The sequence below is a fragment of the Triturus cristatus genome, chromosome 3_1 (genome assembly GCF_964204655.1).
Source record: "Triturus cristatus chromosome 3_1, aTriCri1.1, whole genome shotgun sequence".
Classification (NCBI taxonomy): Eukaryota; Metazoa; Chordata; class Amphibia; order Caudata; family Salamandridae; genus Triturus; species Triturus cristatus.
In genome coordinates, this window is record NC_140583.1 from 727422196 (window position 1) to 727443980 (window position 21785).

The 21785-nt window shown below is 45.3% G+C and overlaps 1 protein-coding gene across 1 annotated transcript in view; it reads left to right on the top strand.

Moving 5' to 3' along the window:
• The window catches only part of TALDO1 (transaldolase 1), a 60033-nt gene that overhangs the window by 20975 nt on the left and 17273 nt on the right, over nucleotides 1-21785 (top strand). The window contains exon 7 of the mRNA XM_085644864.1: nucleotides 15130-15275. Within this exon, the coding sequence (XP_085500990.1) occupies nucleotides 15130-15275 (146 nt within the window). The remainder of the gene's footprint in view (nucleotides 1-15129; nucleotides 15276-21785) is intronic.

Here is a 21785-nt window from a genome sequence, read left to right on the forward strand (position 1 = left end):
CTAGAGGTATTCCAGAATTCATGAGTATAAACAGTAGATTGCAAAAGCTGTGCAGAACCTATTTCTAGAATGTAATGCCTTCTCCCACCCACATGTAGTACATTGCTAGAACTAATTTTGTCATGTCTGCACTGAGCTTATGAAGGTTGATTACCTAGGTGGGTATACCCTGAGGCACTTTCAAGGAATAAACAACCCTGCCTAAATCAGCCCTTGGGTTCTAATCTAAACTTTATGATCAATGTCTGGGCTAACTTACTTTGGCCTGACTACAGGATCCAAGGCTCTGGGATTCATGGGAGAAGGCTACAGTCTCTGCCTCTGGATGTAATGCCCAGTCCCTTTAGCAATCCAGCTGTTTTGTGTGGAGGGAGGGAGAAATGGGCCTAGTTGAGATTCGGCACCAGTTCATCAACATTACTAGTAAGTGTTTTTTTAGGAAACTGGGGACACTAGAGGAGACTGGGAACAAATGTGGTGTAAGTGTTCATGGGTTTTAATTACAGATGAAAGTAGCCAATTCTTTTTGGGAGCCAGTTTCATATCTACTCGCTATATTAGAGGTGAGGAGAATGTACTGCAATAAGTATCAAAGACCTGCGCATTGGGACTAAAGGATCATGAAACTGACTCATTCATTATTTTAGAAGATGATTGTTGTGACCAGGTCTAAGTGAAAGAGGGAAATCCATGAGGGAGGAAGAGCAATTCCATGTGTTGTGGGTGGCTTTTTTTTTTTGCTACCCTACAATCTAGCATTCTCCCATGACCATTAAATACAGCACTCTTTCAATTAATGAGGAGCCCATTCCAGTCCCTTAAAGCAGAAGTGACATTTCTTTCCGGGAAACTGGCACTTATCTCCTTGTTGGCGTCAACGATGATGTGAAATGCAAGCTTTAATGATTAACTGGTTGAGTGCTCATGATGAGCTCAGCTCGTCATAGCGGCCTGCCCACGCGCGATTGATTCCCTGCCTGTGCTGGAGAATTAATGAGTGGGCGGGGTCGTGACGAGCAGAATTACTCCTGCAGGGGAAGGGGTTAAAGCCATTCAAGCATGGGAGTTATTTTGGCAACAATTCCCCTTTTCATTTGAACATTCCATCTGTAGTTCATTTAAATGAACCAATTGTTTGAAAATATTTTTGCCAAACACGAAGGATGTAGCAGAAAAGGCACTTCAAACTCTGGATGGTTAGACATGATGTAATGTAAAAGATGCCTTGGAGCTTCCAGCAGAAACATTTGTCTGCGCTCTATATTCTGATGGGACAGTGTTTGCCCTTCAACATATGATCTGGTCCTGCCCCAATATTGCCAGCTACTGGCATGCCATGCACACCACCCTGGCCACTATCGCAGAATTTGCTTCACTGAACTCCTGGGAGTCCACAGACCGGAGTATCTCCCTCGGAGGAAGAATCCTAGTGTAGGCACACAAAACCCACAGACGTGCAAGATTGGCAGAGGGTCTGCTCTCTACACATTGGAGACCCTATTTAACGATCTGGTTAGACTATACCCGGCCCCCTCAGATATATCTAGCCATGGATGTTCCTGTCCCTTACCTCCCATCGACTTCACGGCTCCCCTGCTGCCCACCCTTCCTCCAGTGGCACCAAGGGGTGTGTTCAGCCTATCCTTTCAGCTGCTGCCTTCACACCCCACCTCTGGCAACTGAAAGCCCAAGTCTCCCTCCTTTCTTCCATATAGTCACTTATCGATTCAGTGCTGCCTTCTCCCTTGTTTCTTACCTTCTATATGCCCCAACTCCCCTGTTGAATGCAGAGGTTTTCTTTACTCCCCCTCTACATAATATCTGTCTTGTAGAACGCCTGTGATGCTGAAGTTCAGCTCTTCCAACTGATTCAATTCACACTGAACATCCTGAGACATAAAATTCAAACCATGCCACATTTATTTCTGATATTGCTTACAATCATCGCTTGTGAGCCAACATCCACCTGTTCATTATTTTTAATGTATCATGACTGTCGTTTTTTCTGCATTTGGCATGTTTTCACCAGCACACCCCTTAAAAATATATTTAATAAAAGACCGTGCTTGACTCTAAATGGACCACCAAGCAGAAACAAGTGCCTCGTTTGCAGTGGTAGTTCGGAGGGCAGATTAGGTTCTAGAATTGTAGCTGCCCATTAAGATTAACACTTTTTTGATAAATTCTAGTCTTAAACTTCTGAGCAGTTTCTCCCATTCAGTGATGCCCCTCAAAGATACTTTGATGGCTACTTCGTTGAAACTATTTTTGCGCACTACTGAGCCAGCAGGTGGCTAGACGCAAGTGTGATTCAGGCTTTCATCAAGCATCCTACTCCAGAGTTGACCAGTAAGGTGAATCCAAATTCATTTTCAACTAATCTACTGATGGATAATCCAAAAAGATTGCATTTTGCAGAAAACGTTTTCTTCTGCAGGTTAGTGCTGCAAACCATAAATACCTCCTGTTGAGCAAGTCTATGCAATCCTTCAAAGACATGGCAAGCAATATATTTCTGGCAGTCCTGGAGGATGTTGGGGCTTCTCTGGCCCCAATGGGTACATGACTGGTAGGACTTGGTAAAGTATGTTACTTTGTGCCAGTTTGGCTACCACAGACTGGATTCACAGTGCAGTCCCAGCAAGTTTTGTCCTACCTAGACATACCTGGATGAGGCCCACAAGAATGCACAGCGATGTACATGATTTGCTAGTGGACATAACCTTTGAAGGGTTTTATCCTGTCTGGCAGAAGGTGAATTCACTTTGCCATGCTTTTAAACATCAGAACGCTATAGCTTACTCTTTGAGGCTGTTGACCCCCCCCCCCCCCCCCCCCTTCATACTATTTCCAAACCAGTTCTGGAAATATAGGGGATTTCTGGAGATCTGGAGTATAGACTGAGACCGCCTTCCTAGCCGGTTTTGCAACAAGCTGATCAGTCCTTTAAGGACTCTGATCCAGTAGGGGCACCAGGCCTCTGCTTCCTATTCCTGTTAAGACCCAACAGACTACTTTAGTTGTCTACAGCGATTTCATGCTCAACTAGTAGGGGTAGGGGCAGGGGCAGGGTTTAGCATATTCTCCGGATTGGCAATCCATTACAACCTACCTATTGGTCTTGCAAATTTTCCATATAGGTTACACCCTGCCTTTCTCTCCTCCCCATCCAATATTCATCTTGCAACAAATTATTTCAGAGAATTTGTCCATCCTGCTATAGAACTTGCTCTCCAAGGTTGCCCCAGAAAGGGTACCCGATTCAAAGGAGGGATGTTGATGCCACTTCTGAAAGATTGGGCCCCTCAGCCCTTTCATGAACCTCCAATCTCAGAACTGTTTTAGCAGAAGGATATAGTCAGAATTCTCACTTGACCTACAGAATTCTCACTTGACCTACATGTATCTGCTCGGGATTGGAAGACTGGATAAGGTCTTTGAACCTACTGGAGGCTTATTTTCATTTACCTGTCCTGCAGTCCCACAGGTGTTACCTGTGTTCTAGGTGCGTCGCAAGTAATTTCAGTTTACTGTACCCAGTCAGCCTCGGATGATCATGATAGTAGTGATTGCTGCTCATGTTCAGATGTCAGTTCTTGTATTCCTGTATCTGGCTAGCTGCTGAACCTGCTCGCTGCTGTCTTTAGTGGTTGATGGTAGAATGTTTCCCATAACTGCTAGGGAATGTGTATAGTTTCGAACCTTTTGCCAGTGATCCAATACATAGAATTTGCATCCCTTGCAGATACATCAGGAGAGGCCTCAGGTTTCTGTAGTTTCTTTTAGATATTAGAGTCCAGAGCATTTGATATAGAGAACCTTTTACTTTGTCAGGATATAGCTTCACTCGTGTATCTTCCCTCCTTAAATTCCACCTGCTTGCAACATCCGGAGTGGTGTGGCTTTTCCCTCCCTCAAACCCCCACCCCCAAAGAGGCCTTGCATTCCCTCCCATCCCCCTGTAAACTGAATATAACCTTTGTAGAGTGGAGATAACATGGCAGATGAATATCCATGCAGGGCTCAAAGATGCATTCTACATCAAAGTGGGTGATTCTGCCTCGTACAGGAGTACTTTTTGCTAGGCATTGGCTGATTGCAGAGTCCCTATGACAGAGGGTGTCCTTCTTGAGAAAAGCTATGAGGACAACTGTCTTTTCGAACCCTTTTTCAGTCTAGTGTGGCACCACTCCCACCTTGCCAGAGTTTGGTATAACATGAGTCACTTAAGAATGCAAACCTATAAAAAATGCTGAATAAGCCAGTTAACTGCAAGTACATGTTTGTAGCTTCTGCTTGGATTACATGCTCTGGATACTCCTGCCGTAATTTAATGGTGGGGCATAGATGCTTGCATGTTGCCTTTTCACCCCGCTGAGCTGCCAGCTGCTCTCTGCTCCAAGGAGTTGATTACAATGGCAAATGCCTATGCAGCATTCCAGCAGAACACTAGTTGTGGAGCCCCAAAATCCTCTCTAAGGCTCAATGTCCAGCAAGAGCCTATTTGATTGCAAGATAAAACCTGGGACCTGTGCAGACTACACCCAGATCTTCCATAACGAAACTAGAGGATCGACCTTCCATAATTTGACCTCAAAGTATTGGCTAGAGGTCGAACATTGGTTTCAAGGGAGTTGGTGGTCAAGCCCTGAAACCTCTCTGTAGGCATCAACCTTTGGGTCTGGGCACAGTGATTGCCCTGCTGCAGGCTCTTGCGCTGGCTTCAGAGAAGCCTCAGCCAACGGTGCTCGGCCTCACTGTAAACTCACTCCAACTCTGCCATGAGGCACTGACCAGCTACCCTTGCAGCCAAAATCTGTATTGGAGTGGGCTCACATCGTCCATTTCCATAAGAGAAGATTCACATTTGAGAAGTATATTGGAGTTAAAGTGACCCATACCAAAAATGTAGGGACCTAGCCACTAGCCCTGTTCTGCAACAGTTATTTGCTCCAACTTCCTCAAACGCCCTTCACCATAAGTTAATTGGCTGCAGCTAGCAACTATTGGTTTGAAGCATTTGGTGCTGTATGTCACATGCTTTGCTTATTGCTGTCATGTAATGGTAGTCATAGACCTTTGCATTCCCTCCATTTCCAGGCATCCCTTCCGTACTGACTCTGATCATATTTGCCATGATCAAACCCCTATATTGACAGTGCCACCTCAGGATAGAACTTTAACCATGAGAGTACTGTAAAGTAGATCCTCAAGACCGTAGTTTGAAAAAAATACCCTGCCAAGGCCTCTCCTTCTGGTGACATTACAGAATATCATGCTGTGAATACAAAGTTCAGCCGATCATCACAAAGTCAAGCTTCATGTGGTGGAAGAGTACCCTTTCCTAGGGAAACTCTGGCAAAGACATAGGTTACATTTCTACCGAAGTTATGAAGTGTGGTGAAATGCACAGCTGAGAATTTAAGTAAATAAAAAATGTATTTCATAGTTGTGATGCCAAGAGTTGAAACGGTAAAAGCCTGTTGCAGGCAACCCGTTATATATTGAGCAATTTTCAAGCCTTCTCATCACCAAGTCTAGGACGTTCAGGATATGGTCCTGATGCTTCAGCAATGGGCCTAGATCTCAGTGAGTGGCTCGAAGGCTTTCTGGACTGTGCAGCCTGCTAAAGGACAATGCAAGGTGGCACATGAGGACTGTGCATTGGAATCTGGAGTCTCCGACTCCACACCAAGGGAACCTCTCTAATTCAGTCTCTTTGTGGAAGGAGTCTGGAAAATAACTGCTGTGGTGGCTATTAGACCGTAATTGGCCTGGTGGCAGCCTCTCTCCTGCCCACAGCTGATTGCCATCTTAGCAACAATGTGTTTTTCCATGACCATGTCCTCTGAGGTGAAGATCCATAGACTCTGGTCTATGGTAGTCCTGCCTCCACATCAGTTTGCACTTGCGGGTAAATCACCTGGCATTGAGGGCCTTCCTCCCACCTATAAAGGGTGAAGTGGTGGAGGTCCTCAATGAACACACCAACGCTTTGTGGTATTGTACCAGATTGGGTGGAGTGGGGTCGTGGATCCTGTGGCAAGAGACTGACTTTAATACTGGCTGAGCCATCAGGGCCATCTCCCAGATATTCAACCATCTGGTGGAATCTTTGAATGCCAGGGTGGATGAACTGTCTGCATTGCCAAGCAGATCACATATGATTATACCTTGATTTTGGCGTTTATGGACCTCTTGATACCTGATGCAAAAATAACAGCATGGTAAAGAGCATATTTGCAGTAAAGTTTTTAACATTTTCTCCTCCACACGAGGAGTGGGGGCTTTTGGGGGGGGGGGGGGGTCAAGAGTGCCTTTCAGAGTAGTGCGGTGTCTTTCACAAAGCTTCTGCCACCCCAAGTAGCCAGTCTATGGTATATCAATTGTTTTTTCCAGGCTAGAGTGAAGAGGTCTATTGGGGATATACCAACCGACTTTTTCAGGCAGAAGTATCTATGCCAGTTAATGCCTTGTAAGCACTACATAAAGACCTAAAAGTTCACTCTTTCACTGGAGGTCATTCAGTGCAGAGGTAGAGTGAATTTTGGGTAATTAAGCATTCTAGCTGCAGAATTCTGTACAGTTTGTAATTTCTGCATAGTAACTTGGAGGCTCAGATGAAGGCCATTGCAATAGTCAATACATGAAAGTACTAAAGCAATGACAGCTGTTTTCAGAAGGTCAAGAGGGGCTCAGATTTTTTTATTTAAAAAAAAAATAACTGCATTGACCTGGTTTTATGATTTATTGTCCAAAAAGACTCGTTCCTGACTCCCTCCTTTGGTATGGGAAGGGTCACCATATCTTTAGGCCATCACGAGGGGGTCCAGAAGATTGTTGTGCCCAAAAAGCATCACCTCTGTCTTAGCTGAATTTAATTTAAGACCATTTTTAGGTCTTTGCTGCCGTGGGCTATGCACATGTGCAGTCTCGCTGGCGAGATTGAATGATTTAGAGGGAATTCTGTAAAGGGCTTCAAGCCCTGCCCCTCTTTCCCATTGGCCGGTGTCACAGTTTATGCTAAACGGTGGCCAGCCATTGGGAAAGAGCACTTTGTGACATAGACTTTTCCATTTTACGCCTGGCCCACTTGGACGGGGATCGTCCGCTTTCCGTTCCAGTATCTCTGTGTCCCAGTAATGACTTGTTGAGATTTAAAGAATATATGGGATTGAGGTTACTGTCACTAGAATATATTGCACAGTTCATATGCAGGAGTCTGTCACAGAAATAAGTGCAGACTCAGTGCTCTAGTAGGTGAGCAAACCTGACCTATAGAAAAGACACTCTAGTGCCTATGAAGTACAGTTTCATATCTACATATTAGGATGCTGTGGATGTTATGTTAATTTGATTTCTTATGCGCAGTGATTACCCTGGGGGTGTCCTGGCGCTGGTCACTGCCGATCGATTGCTGAGGTGTGTAGTGCCCAATGGGTGAAAAGCCATGTTTTCAATCTCTTCCTGAAATTAATGAGCTCGGTAGTGTTCCTGGGATGAAAAGGAAGTTTGTTCCCGGCCCTTGCTGCCCCTGTAATGAAGCTTCTGCCACCCCAGCTAGCTTTTTAACTCCTTTTGCTCCCATTGAACAGAGGGCCCTTTTTGGAATGTACCATCAAATGCTGTTTCAGATGGTCGGGGCCAGCTCCTTGGAGGGCCTTAAACCGTGCACAGGGCTTTGCATTGAATCCGTTTAACTGGGAACCAGTGTAACTATTTCTTTTTTACCTCTGGCAAATTTGGTTGCCCCGTCAGTAATCTGGCTGCCGCATTTTGCACAAGTTGTAGCCTATTTAGATGCTTCCTTTGTATATTAAGATGTAGACTATTGCAGTAGTCCAACCTGACAGGATAAGGGACGTAACCACTGTCCTGTGGCTATTCGCTAGTAAGAATGGCAGTACCTTCCTTATCATTCTGAAGATGAACTACCTGAGATCCGCATTTACCGGATTCCTCCAAAGGTAAGCTTCTTGTCATCTATATTATTCTTTGCTTTTTGTTGGTACAGGGTGGTTCCCTATTCTTCAGCCCACCAGTCTGGCACCCAGAAATTGGAATTGTTCCCAAAAAAGACCTCAGTTTTGTTGGAGTTGATCTTGCAAACAGTTCGTAGTCATCCGCAAACAGGCTGCTTTCATGCAGTTGTGAAATCTTTTTCCTGTCTCGGCCTCCTGCCCCGGCCATTGTGACATCACTATCTGGATATCTGCATATGTCTGCTGGAACCCAAATTATCTCAAGGCTGCCAGAGGTGTAACGTAAATATTAAAGTGGGGGGGGGGCCCCAAAAGTGGGCCAGTATTTGGTCTCCCTGGAACGCATACCGTGGTTACATATGTGCCCCACCAGAAAATCCTGACAGTGATAGTCCCCCCTCACCATAAATTCCTCCTTTCATACTTCTTTCTCTGTATGATTTGTCTTGCTGTGCTCTGTTAGTGACCTGATGGAAATGTACCCATGTTGTATATATTGCATAAATTCAATAAAGATTTTTAAAAAAAGTGGGGGCTTAGGCGCGAGCCCTGTGGTACTCCACACGAAAGGGTTTTGAGTATGAAGTCCACAATTTGTATTCTTTCTGTGAGGAAAGATTTAAGGAGATTCCAGTCGTTGCCTTGTACCCCACCTTCCGATAGACTGTACATCAAAATGTCATAATTGACCATATCGAAGGCTGACGAGAGATCGAACATAATCATAGCTGCATAACCGCCCTGATCCTAGGCTCCTCACTTCCTCTGTGGATTTTATCAAGGCCAGCTCTGTGCTCTGTTCTGAATCCACATTGCATTAAATCTAATATTTATTTGGAGGAACTTGCTGAGTTGAGTTCATTACTATTTTGGCCAGTAGGGGGAGACAAGAGATTGGTCTTAGAATGAAGATTTTGTTTAAGCAGCGGAAGAATGGGTGCAGTTTTCCATCTTTTGGGAAACTGGCCAGACTCTAGCATTGCGTTAAACAGTTGGGTAAGTGCAAGTTCTGGGACTAGTTTGATCACGGATACTGGGCATGGGTCATGGTGATCTCGATAGAATGGAGGCCAGGAGACCAATGGAGTCCTGCTCCTCCATGGGTGAGAAACAGTCTAAAGTAGGTTGTCTGGGTTATACTAGGAGCCTGAACAGCCATAACACCTGACTTCCTGTCTGGGAGAGCTTATGAGAAAAAGAGGACTTCCACTTTCTGCTGGAAGAAAGTGGCTATATGCTCACAGTTCAGGGCTGCTCTGATTTTTAGGTGCATCAGGGGTGGTCAGTTTGGTTACTGTTTTGAATAAATCTTTGGAAGATTTTGCCTGAGTTTTTTGCTCTAGGAAAAAAATTCCTTTTAGTGTTAGTCTTTTTTTTTTTCTCTTTTTTTTTCTTCTAAATTTAGAGGTCAAGACTCTATATGCCACTCTGTCAGTGTTTCTCCAAGCGCACTCTAAGCATTTGCAGGCATATTTTTGCTTCCTCAGTTCTTCAGAAAACCAGGGAGCTGATGGCTGAAAGCTTAGGGGTCCATAGATTCGCTGGGGCTAGTTTATTGCACGCTGTATCTATCCACTCCATATAAACTGTTGTGGCCTCTATTTCTGATGGAAACAAAGCTGTTGTTTTGAGTAGGTCTCTTAACTCAGGACCTCTGGTATTCTTCCATGCTCTTGTTAGTATCTTTTTTTTGGTGGGGGGGGGGGGGGGTTAGGAGATTTCAATTCAAACTGAATGGTGACCTGGTCTGTCCAAGCCGAGGGTAACACCTCTGTACAAGTGAGATTAGTGTTGGTAAACATCCCATCTAAGGTGTCTCCTGCTACGGGAGTCTGGCCTTCTTAGAGTTGCCAGAGTTCCCCACTATTCTTCACCTCTCCCAAATAAAGTGTCTGGCTCAGTGAGTGATTCCAAATGGAAGTTAGTCCCCAAGAATCGTGAAGGAGTCAGAGCAGAGCCCATCCTCCAAGAACCAACACTCTAGAAAGCTGCCTTTTGGGCCAAGGGTGTTGGAGAAGAATCCCCTTGAAGACATTGATGCAAAGTGCAAAAGCTGAACAAAGAGTGCTTCACAAGCTGTGTTGGATGCTGTTTGGAAAGAGGGCTGAAGAGAGTTATGAGCTATGACCGTCAGACCTATCCCCCACCCCCTCTCCTGAGCAATCGTATCTTGAGTGAAACACGAACCTCTGAGATGTGGCTTTGGCCAGGTCCTGCCCTGAGTATTTATCCGACCCTGATTATGTAATGTCAATTTTACATTCTGTTCAAAGAACAGTGCGCACTTTGTACTATTTAACCAGTGATCTAGCATTCAGCAGTACGCAGCACAAGGGGCTGATTATGTTTTTTAAATACGCTTTGTTTTCAAGTAGTAATGCAAATCCATCCATTTAGTCTGATCTTAAAATACAATTCTGCTGCTGCAGTCACCACCTGCTCGGGAGTGCTGCCAAATCAATGCCATATGCGAGAAATTGATGCACTATGCCCTCTGTTCTTGCACCCCGCACCTTACAACATCCACCCAACGACTTGGAGGATCAGCTCTATTTTGCAGCAGGAAGTGTAAACCCCATTTGGCCATAGGGGCTCTTGAGGGTGCCTGTGCCAGAAGCAAGTCAGTTGTTCCCACTGCTTTCTGGTTCCCAAGAAAGATTGAGGCCTGCTTTACACCTGCGCCCTTTCAATGTCTTCCTCTGGAAAGTAGTTCAAAATGCTCACCTGGCCCTATTTCTGGTTTGCTCGCAACCCTGAAGACCATGTTGGAGTTGGGCCTGCAGGACAACTATTTACATATCCCTCCTCCTGCTGGCTGACCTGCAGTGAGTGGTGGGACAGGAGCATGTTCAAGTCTCTGTACTTCCTTTTTGGTCTAACAAGTACCCCTCTGCTGTTTGCAAAAGTGATGGTGGAAGCACACTTTTAGAGGTAAGAGATGCCCCCCACCTTGATAACTGGGTGTTGAAGCAAAAGAATCACAATTGATGGCCGGAATGCAGAACCAATCTAAACCTTCACCCCAGTCCAGAGATCTGAGTTAAATCCATCTTTCTTTTGCTCACCATCCCACCCCAGTTTAGACCTGGCCATGTGCAAATCAGTCTTGACCCTGTGCCTCAACATCCCCTTTGGTATCGCTTTGTTTGCCCTAAGTTGGCAGGGTATGCCCAGAGGTGGGTACCTTACTCCCTTTGCCACTGGATTCAAGATAGCCTGGCTGATGGTTATGAACCTGAAACCGGTCCCAGGATGCTTGTTTCCGGTCCAGGGGAGACCTGGCTTGGCAGTTCGGACTGGTCCCATGAGGCACACGGTCAAACTGATTTGCATATGGCCATGTCTGAACTGGGGTGGAGTGAGCTAAAGAATGATGGTGGATTAAACCCAAATCAGTTGACTGGGGGTCAGTGTTTGATTTGCTCAAGCGCTCCGTCCATCATCCCCTTTGGTATCTGACTGGGTGTTGAAGGCAGGTGTTCTTTAGGTAATTAAAGGTACACTGTCATTTGAGGTGGCCAACAGTCATTTTTGTGGGGTTCATGATCAATGTGTCAGTCACACGGGACTCCTCCTTAAAAAAATGTTTTTAAGGTTTCGCCTAAGCCAGCGCATGCACTGCTCTGGCGAGACTTAGTAAGGGCTTCAGAAAATGTTACCACTGGCCTAGAGCTTGAAGTTACCAGCACGTGCTTACGAGCAGAGGCGCCATGTCTCTCGTCATTATCTTTCAAGATACAGGAGTTTTCTTTCACATTCCTGAAGTCGATAGCTTACTTTTCATTTGCCTATATATCCCTACCTCTTCTACCCCCTCGCTCAGACACCACAGCATCACTCAGTGCCACCTTTGCAATAGTACACCGCCACCACCGCATCGTCTCAGCACCAGTCACCACCACTACCACCTCAACATCACTCAGCAAGACCTCCTCCTGCTCGCTGAATCAGCCATCTGTTTCTATCCTAGCGTCTGGCCGCTGCTAGTGTTATAATACAGGTACTAGTTCACAACCTTCAACCTCCAATTGTTTATGCCCCCTAAACACTTTAACAAGCATTGCAAGAACAAAAGAAATTAGGATTTTTTTTATTGTACATACATTTTTTTTAATATGGTCATTCTGTTGGACATAATGCTGCCTTGGTCATATATGCACATGCTTCTGGCACTTTATTACAACTTTTCAGCATGCTGCACAGCAGCCGCACTTCTCTACAGCACAGCTTAAAGACATTGGCAAAGTCAATAGCTCTGCCTAAACACGAAGGCCCCAAAGGTGAGACCTATTGGCTATGCTAATGCTTGTTTAGACATCCCCCCTTTCATCTGAGCCATGTTGTGCCTTTCTCTGGGAAAGTCAGAACATTCAGGCTATGATCCTGATCTTTCAGCCCCAATCCTGGATTTCAGTGAGGTTGACTCTAAAGCTATTGGGACTGATGGCCTCCTGTATCCTACTGGTAGAGTATGGCTGGTGGCATGTGCAGGCTCTGCAGTGGGATCTAAATCTGGGGGTGGGGGACAGGCATCCTAAAGGGGATCTTTCTGACCACACCCAGATTTTGAGAACTGCAAAAATATTCTTTGTTACTGTAACATGACTGGGGTCAGTAGTAGATCCCACTATCTTACCTACCCATAGCAGACCGCGATAACTGATGCATTGCATCGGAGTTGAGGCAGCGATTTGAGAGTTCCGTAGCTTCTTGTCTCCAGAGGAGTCAATACTTCAACTATCGACTTCCTTCAATCTAGTAAGGGGAGGTGGCTGGTACAGGTGCTCATGGACCACACCACAGTTATGTGGTACTGCAAAAAACATGGCGGAATGAAGGTAATGGGGCCTGTTCCTTGAGCTTCTAAAAACGGCTGGACCAACAGGGAATCTTCCTGTTGGTGATTCACCTGGAGAGTTAATTGAATGTCTGGGTGGACGAGCTCCACTGTGCCTGCCTTGTGCCAAGAGGCAGTTGCCCTTCGAGGTGGTGCAAGGTCTCTTCTGCAAATGAACATCTGGGACGAGGTTTTGGAGCCAGAAAAGAATGGTAGGCGCCTGATTACAATCTGTCAAGTAGCCACAGATCAAAGCATGGCACAGACTTAAATCTCAGACCCTCCCGCCTCGCCATTGTCGAGTAAGCCCTCTAATCTTTCGGTGCTAGTACAATTGGCGTTTAATCTCTGCATCAAAAGTCCTGTTGCCAAGGGACAATCTAAACTCCCCATAAGAGCAATTTGTTATCAAGATCGTGTAAGACAAGCAACCAAAGTGGGCCTAATCTTGACCATTTTGCAGATAATAGCCAAATATGTCCTATTCCATTTCACATGTAATAAAGGCCACGACTTTGCCCGAAATGCGTCTTGTTTGTAAAGTAGAATTTGGCATCCACGCAAGTCTGAACATTTCCTTCCTCTGGTTGGAATTCTTGTCACATTTACTGCTGGTGAGCTTGTCCGGCTTTATGCTCCACTCCTCATGGGGCCCAGTGATGTATCGATGTTGGTGTGTGGATTTCTCATAGTGAAGTTTCTACTTATGAGGGTCAACAGCTGTCCATCCCTGTCCCAAAATAAATTTTGATAAATTTAATTGTTTTGAAATGGCTGTGAAATATAAAAATTTAATGTATTCTTTGCCTGGGCAAAAATATTTTTAGTATCGGATTCCTGCTAGTATGGAATGAATGGCAGATATAAAAATTCAACAGAGCTAGAAGTAACTGACAAGGTGGCAGATTGTTACTTTAACATCTAAAAAAAAAAGTGATGTACTAAAAGCTTAGAATCTATGAATATAAAATTGTGGTCTACTTTCTAGACGTTGCGACGTGCTGTATTGCTGGATTTTTCAACCATTTTGTGGTAATAAAATTGTCGCGTTGGCAATAAAATTATGCATGGAGAGGCTGCATATGCAGAATATATTGGCTCTGCAGTAGGCTGGTCCATTGTACTTTGGGGAAAAATTTTTAATCATGACAGTTTGTATTGCTGGGGGGGGGGGGGGGGGGTCGGTCAGGCGTAACGGAGGTAACGCCTTTCCATAGGGTGCGCAGCATTGGAGTGACTATTAGGCATTTGTAGATGTTAGAAAACACATCCGGTCCAGTTGCGCTTTTTGGATTTGGTGCTCATAGTGGCTTAGAGGTCTATTACCATGCGCTGGAAGTCAGCCAAGCCTCCTGCGCTACGCACATGACTGTGAACTGACCAGGTGGCCGGGGGGGGTGAAGTGCAGCCCTGCATAGGGAGGAGGCCCGTGGCCTACATAAAAACCTAGTCTTCATGGACTAGGACGTAATGTTAAAGTCCATAAAAGTACCATCCCCAACTATATTCCAGACGATCCAAAAACACAAACCGAAGTAGTACCGAGTTTATATGTAGTTATGCAATAATGGATATGGGCAGTACAGCAATCCATTGCACCACAAGGAAACTTGTTGTTCGGAAAGAGACTAGTATTCAAGACATTGAATTATGCATCCAGAGCTGGGTGGGGGTGGATAGTAAAGGGAGGGGGGAGGTTTGTGGGTTATAGTAAGTACTGATGCACATACCAGTTTACACAATGACCTATGGAAGCATGCTGTGACATAATACATTTGCTCTGTTTACAATCCTGGTCTCTACGTTTAATATGTAGAACCTATAGGAAGATCATGTTGATTTAAAGTCATGTCATAATGAAATTTTCATATGGAAAAAACCCAATAAAGTTTTTTTAAAAAAAATCTGACTCTCTTTTGATAACTTTCCAAGTAATTGGAATGACTGCAACAGTTGTCACTCAATTGTTGCCCTATCGCTACTTAAATCTGTATAGTTGTGAATGTGGAATAAAGTGGAGATCCGATATGTAAAGGACTCTTGACTCTAGCTCCTTTATAAAATTAATGGACTAGCATTTAATTTAGGTTTTTCAAACCACCTGCCCAACTTCCACGAGGGTATTTGTATAGCCTTGTTCAATAGATAAATGATATCATAGCAATTGCACCATAAGCATGTGGTTCAGCCAATTAAATTTGATATTAGTTTTCAGTGCCCACCACCAACACTTATCTGGAAACATTTGTATTCAAGTACTCCTGTTTGCTGGCTTGGACTTATTTAGGTTTCTTTGGTTTTCTCTTACAGCTCAGAAAAAAGACTTGGCAAAAATCCATCTGGATGAGAAGTTCTTCCGCTGGCTGCACAACGAGGACCAAATGGCAGTAGAGAAGTTGTCTGATGGCATTAGAAAGTTCGCTGCTGATTCAGTCAAGCTTGAAAAAATGATTGCGGTAAGGAAAGCCTTGCTTTGCCCTACCACATCTGCCCTTTACCAAAAATGTTTTTACCGTTCAGCTTTGAGAACTGCCTTAGGCATGTCTCCAAGACAATGTTTCTTATAGAGTAGTTTACCCTTTGTAAAACTAATGTAATCTGCCTGGAACTTACTTATGACTTTACATTCAAACATCCTTGGGTAAGTTCACTTTCTTCATGCTGCAAAAACTCCCTTTTTATCCAAATCTGTAGCAGATTATTCTGTTGCAATTCTTCTATACTAATTCCATTTAATGAAAAATGCTTCAGGAGGTTGCATCTACTTTTACTATCCATTATCTCCCTTCACCTGCCTTATGCTAAACAGTGCTTGTTTCAGCTTCACATTAAGCTCTACGTTTGTATTGATATCAAGTGCTTTCGTATGTACATCAGATGCTCTGCACATTCCCATCTAGTGTTGAGCATGAAAGTTTTTGAGTTGTCTTTGAAGTGTGGAAGTTCTGGTTTTAAATTACTTGTGAGGTATCACCAAGCCCCACTTCAGATTGTATTTTTTGTTTTTTCTGCACCTTCGGGTATACTTCATGAGCTCTGGAATGGTGGAAATAAAATTTACATCAATTTGACTCCACTTAATGGAGTTGCAAGGTACTACAGAGACCCCTTCAACAACCGCTTCAAAGTTGACCCGGAATTGAAGAGGTTTTCCGCATGAGCCAGGCCATATGAGTGACTTGTTGGTGGTTATGAGCAAGTGTTCTGGACCAAATATCACAAGCAACGACTGACCTCCTCTGCCGCACCTCGTGCCAGTTCCTATCTGTGCAAACTACCCCTGCGTCAGTCGTTGAGTGACGTTACTGTGCTCCAGATCAGAGAATGCAACAAGTGGGGGTGCGCAGCTCCAAGTCCAATAGACCAATGTAAGTAGAAAAATAGCTTCTTTATTCATTAAATTCTTAAAAATGAATTGCATTTAAGACCATCCAGCCAACGCGTATCATTCCCTCATAGGGAACTTCCTCGGAGCAAAAAATATGTATGTCACGTGTAATGAGTCCATGATGGATGTATGAATCAGTCGCTCATCACGGAGTGATACTCCAATTTACTCCTGTGTATCAGGCAAGCATCTCCCACTGGGATTCCTTGGAGAAAGGGTCCAGATAAGATGAGGGCCACCCCATATGGCAAGATCGGCAACCAGGTATATGCGGTTTGTGATAGAACAATATTTCCACCAACTATCTGGAAGAAGAGGAACCAACTTAGATAGGATGATCCCAAAGGAAGGAGATAGCAACAGGTAAATGTCTGTTGTGGTCTCCCAGGATGGCTGGTGATTGTAGTCATTATGGCGAAAGTCAAATAACTAGACGGATGCAAGTCTTCACTTGGCAAGAAGAGTAAAGGTGCCTCTATTTTTATGGCAGCAAAATGAAATGGCCCAACCCAAAATCATCAATGGGAGCAGTGTATTGCACCGTAACCCGAATATGCAGTAAAACTAGGGATTCCTCCGTCTTCAATGTCTTTTTTCCTCTTAGTCAGTTTTCCGGACCATTTGCTATATTTCTGGACCGTAGAATCAACCGGTTAAGCCTGTCAAACAATTCAAAATAAAACCAATCTGCTATAGGTGGGCTCCAGGGCAGTCTAAGCATCACAACTCTACAGGGACTACACCAGTCTTCAGTCCCTTTGAGGTCTCCAGTTCTGAAGGGGCAGGCCAGTCGAACCTTGGCAAGTCGAGGGGAACAGTCCAGATACCCTCTCTTCAGAGTTGCTCCAGTGTTGAGAAATAAGCATCTGGGTCCCTAGAGGAAACCTGGCCACAATTGTGATGTTAGCCTGGCAGATGCTGTCCTCCAATTTAAAATGGGCACCTTGCACCAGTCCAAATGACCCTTATGTATGAGGTCAAAGAATCTTTAGAAAGCTATCCCAGTGGTAGCTGTGGAGAGCAGCCTTCAGGCTTAATTTTGAAGGAATGTTAAGCAGCTTGTTTTAACAGAATATCCCCTCCTGTAGTCACTAAATGAAAGGAGAACCACTCAGATGTGTATTTATTAATAGAACACTCTCTAGTATCCTCTACCGGGGGGGGGGGGGGGGGCGCTACAAGGCCCATGGCAAGATGGCAGTGCTCCGCCAGCCGACTTGCTAAATTTGTCATTGTCCTTCTCCCTGGATGCCATCCCAGATTAAAATTGTGCAGCATCTTGTCTCGATACTGGCAGCTTCACTGGGGTAACTGTGCCCCTGGTGTCCTTTAATCCCGCTGACTGTTCAGCGGCACCATAAGAACATGGCGGCTGCAGGAGAGGCCCTGTCACTCTGAATCCCGGAGGCCGGCGGTATGAGACTCTGCTGTGGTATGTTCAGTTGCTGGCAGAGTGTTCTTGCGGAGGGGCCCGACCGTGCATTACAGAGGGGACCAGAGCTGAATAGATGTGAGTGGCGAGGTGCAGGCCTGAATCTGCTGCCCATTACTTGAGTGCTGCAAGCTCCAGTGTTGCCCGCAGGCCTGCTGTGGGTCTCCGGGTTCAAGGTGTGGACTGTTCAGCAGGCGGGGCAGCAGTGCCTGTGCTCCTCGCAGCCTCCCTCCCGGATCATAGCGGGACCTGATTGAAGGCGTGAACACTGTGTGGGCCTACAAGCTGGCATGGGGGTCTTGCAGGAGGCACTCTGACTGCTGAACACCAGAGGGACATCTGGAGGTGGGCGTGACTGCAGAGACCAGAGCCTGGATATCAACTTACCTGCCGGAGTCCCCTGCAGCTTCTTGCACCCTGCGAGGTCTGTCTCTGAAGGAGGCGTGGGTCATACAGTGGGGGCGCTATTGTGTGGTCTGCATCCCCGGCTTGGACGGAGCCTGGTTGCTTGCGCGCAGCCCCCGCCGGTCTATTGGCAGAACTTTGTGCAGCGTCTGTGGTGGGACCAAGCCATGCCATATACTCGCCCGGGCGCTTAGCATGTACCCATAGCTGGGGGCAGTCTGTGATTAGCTGATTTAGTTGGGCTGCCAATGCAGTGCATCAGGATTGCAAGTTTATGGACATTCTTACTGCTGCAACATTAATCACATTACAATCACGCTGGGTTGATAGATGTTACCTCTTGAACAGTGTACCAGGCACCGTTCCTGGTTAGGCTCGTTTTCACTAGCCCCACCAACATTCATCACTAGTTTACCTCTATCCCGCACGGAGGACTTCTTGTACCCCACCTATGCTGACGCGATCGGGAAAGAAATGGGTCAATACTTAAAAAAAAATGTATGCAGGCTCTGTGGATAGTGCTGCAACTCTTTTTGTGAGTCCTACTGCCCTTTATCCTTGATTCATTTGTATGCAAAAATACTAGCTAAAATGTTGGACTCCAGCCATTAATGCCCTTTCTGATTTACCAGACAAATCTGGCTTGATCTTTCAAAGACCAGGTTAGACAGTGGAACCCTACAGGGCACAGCACCTGACGCACTATCCCTATTCTAATATGTCCATCTACTGGGAGTAGCTAAAGATCTGTGTGCACACTGACAATGCACCCGCTGCCACGATGCAATCCAATACAGGATTATCACAGTAAAAACTAAGCAAAGGTGCACCACAAGAACATTGAAAAATACTCAATCCGTGTCCAGTTTTGTTCAAAGTTCTCCTTTTATTCAAACAGCTTAAACCTTAATCTTGATAGCTTTGGGCAGCCATACTAGAAATATCCACGTCCCATAACTTACTATCTTCACAATGTTTCATGTGTTAGACCCTGCTCTCCCCGCAGCTGCTGTGATGTTGGATGCAGCAAAAGCATTCCACTCCATTGAATGGAGTTACATGTTTCAAATCCTGCAACACATGAGGTTTCCTGAGATTTTTATTAACTGGGTGCATCTATTATACTCTGACCCCTCATCATGAGTGCATGTGGGTGGTCTAACCTTGGAGCCATTTAAGATTGACAGGCACTCAGCAGGGATGCCCCCTATCACCGCTGCTGTTCTCTCATGCTGGACCCTCTGGCTTGCATAATACATCAGCGGCACAGGGAGACAGCACTAATTTCATACACCGCATCTCTTTATGCCGACGACCTGGTTTTTTTTCTTTTTTTCTTTCAGAGCCTCCGCGATATTTGGCCCCCTTGCTGCGCAAATGTATAAGATTTGGCCTGTTCTCAGGTCTAACCATTAATGGGAAGTCTGTGATAATACCTTTGACATCGATAACGACCCCTCCTAGCTTGGATTATCTGTTGATGTGGTCTACTGACGCAGTAGAGTATTTGGGTATCTGGGTACATCAGGACCCTTATTTATTTTAAAGGTTTTATATAGCGCTGGCTGGACCCAAGAGTATCAGAGCGCTTTACATGATTAGGTAAAACAGATTCAATATAACTTTTTACACATGTCAAAAGGCATACAATGGTTTGTTGAAAATGAGGTAATTGTTAACAAATGTCAAGTCTAACAGCATGGCAAAGATGAATAGGCGCGAAAGAAAGCAAATTAGTTTTTAGATGGGGAGAAGGTGGGAGGGAGCAGGGTTACTAAGGAGGGTCGGGGGGGTAAGGGGGCGGAAGGGCGTAAAGTATGATAAGAACAAGGGGAGAGGTGGTTCAAAATGAAGGAGTTAGGGCAGGGGTAAGCAAATATAACCAGTGACAGTCCATTAAGGACCCCAGTATTTGTTGAGAAGGAGCAGTTTGAGGTCTTTTTTGAAGCTGGGGTAGGAGGGGTTGCAGCGTAGTTCCTTGGGGAGAGCATTCCATACGGTAGGCGCATTTCCAGAGCGAGATTGTGTAGCTTTCTTTTTAAGGGTGGGATAAGGATGAGAGCATTGGTGCTCCTCGTATTTCTGGTGCGTCCTGACTTGTGGAGTTTATCAGAGAGGTATGATGGGGTGTTTTGATGGAGGGCTTTGTGCGTGATGCATGCAGTCTATTAAGTGGATCTACCTTCAATAGGGAGCCATTTAAGGTCTTTGAGGACGGGGGAGATGTGATCAAACCGTTTGCAGTCAGTGATCAGCCTGGCAGCAAGGTTGAGAACAGATTTGATCGGGGCAAGGTGGACTTTGGGAGTTCCTGAGTGGCATTACCGTAGTCCAGTTTAGATAGGACCAATGATTGTACCACTGATTTAAAGTCATCAGCAGGAATGAAGGGTTTAATTTTTTTTAAGATGGTTTAGTGAAGAGAGCGCCTTTTGCTGAATTTTTTATATGGGGAGTAAGACAGGTTCTGGTCCATGCTAATGCCAAGGGACTTGATTGAGCTCGAGACGGAGAGAGGGTAGTTAAGAGCTTTGATGTCAGGGATCCAATGTAGGATAGGGAGAGTTGTTTTTGGGAGAGAATAGAATGATTTCGGTTTTCTTAGGGTTTAGTTTTAGGTGGTTGTGATGGAACCAGGATTGGATCTTAGACAAAGCGATGTTAAGGTGCAAGACATCTGCATGGGATTGGATCTTCTAGTAAAATTGGGTGTCATCGGCATAGAGGTGGTAGCTGATTTTAGCTTGCTTCAGTGAGTGCGAGTGGTTCCATGAAGAGGTTGAGTAGTGGGGGAGAGAATCGAGCCCTGGGGGGACCCCCAAGGTGACAGGCAGAGGTTTGGAAAGACAGTCATTGATTTTAATTTGTTGGGTTCTATGTTGGAGGAAGGAGGTGAACCATTTCAGTACAGCGCCATTTAGACCAACGGTCTTTGAGAATGTTAAGTAAGGCAGCATGATTGACAGTATCAAGGCTGCAGAGGTCGAGGGATGAGAATGGAGGATTCACCTTTGTCTAGAGTGGTGAATGTCATCGACTATGTTGAGCATAGCTGTTTCTTTGCTGCAGCCCTTTCGAAAGCCTGATTGTAAAGGGTCCAAGAGGTTGAATGATTCAATATGTTTGTACTGGAGCAGAGCGCATTTTTCTAGGGCCTTAGATAGGAATGGAAGGTTAGAAATAGGGCGTAGATTGTTTAAGTCATTGGGGTCAGCTGTAGCGTTTTTGATGGTGGGGGTAATTTGTCCTAGTTGGAGGGAGGCAGGGACATTACCAGTAGTAAGTGAGGAGATGATGATGGTGGTCCAATAAGGAGCAGTGATGTGTTTAAGATCCTGAACAAGGTATTCTGGAAGGGGATCTTTGGTATGAGAAGGTTTAAGTTTGGAGATGATGTTGAAGACCTCCCGTTCCGTGACTGGACAAAAATTACTCCAGAGTGCATTATTTTTTAGTTGGGGGGCGATTTAGTCAGGTTCATGGGGGGTGTCGAAGGGGGGGGGGGGTGTTGGGGAAAAGTCCGGGGGAAGGTAAAGGGAGGGAGGAGAGATGGGGGGGGGGGGGGGGGGGATGTTGGTGTAGGGTGTCTGGTCATCAAGGGGGGCGTTAAAATCAACAAGATTGAACAATCTTTCATTCTATCTGAGAAGAAGCTTGCGATTACTTCACATCTCTCAATCGTAGCCATAAGTTTGGGTGGGGCTGAGGCCGTTTGGCTTTTGACAATGCTCAATAGTTCTC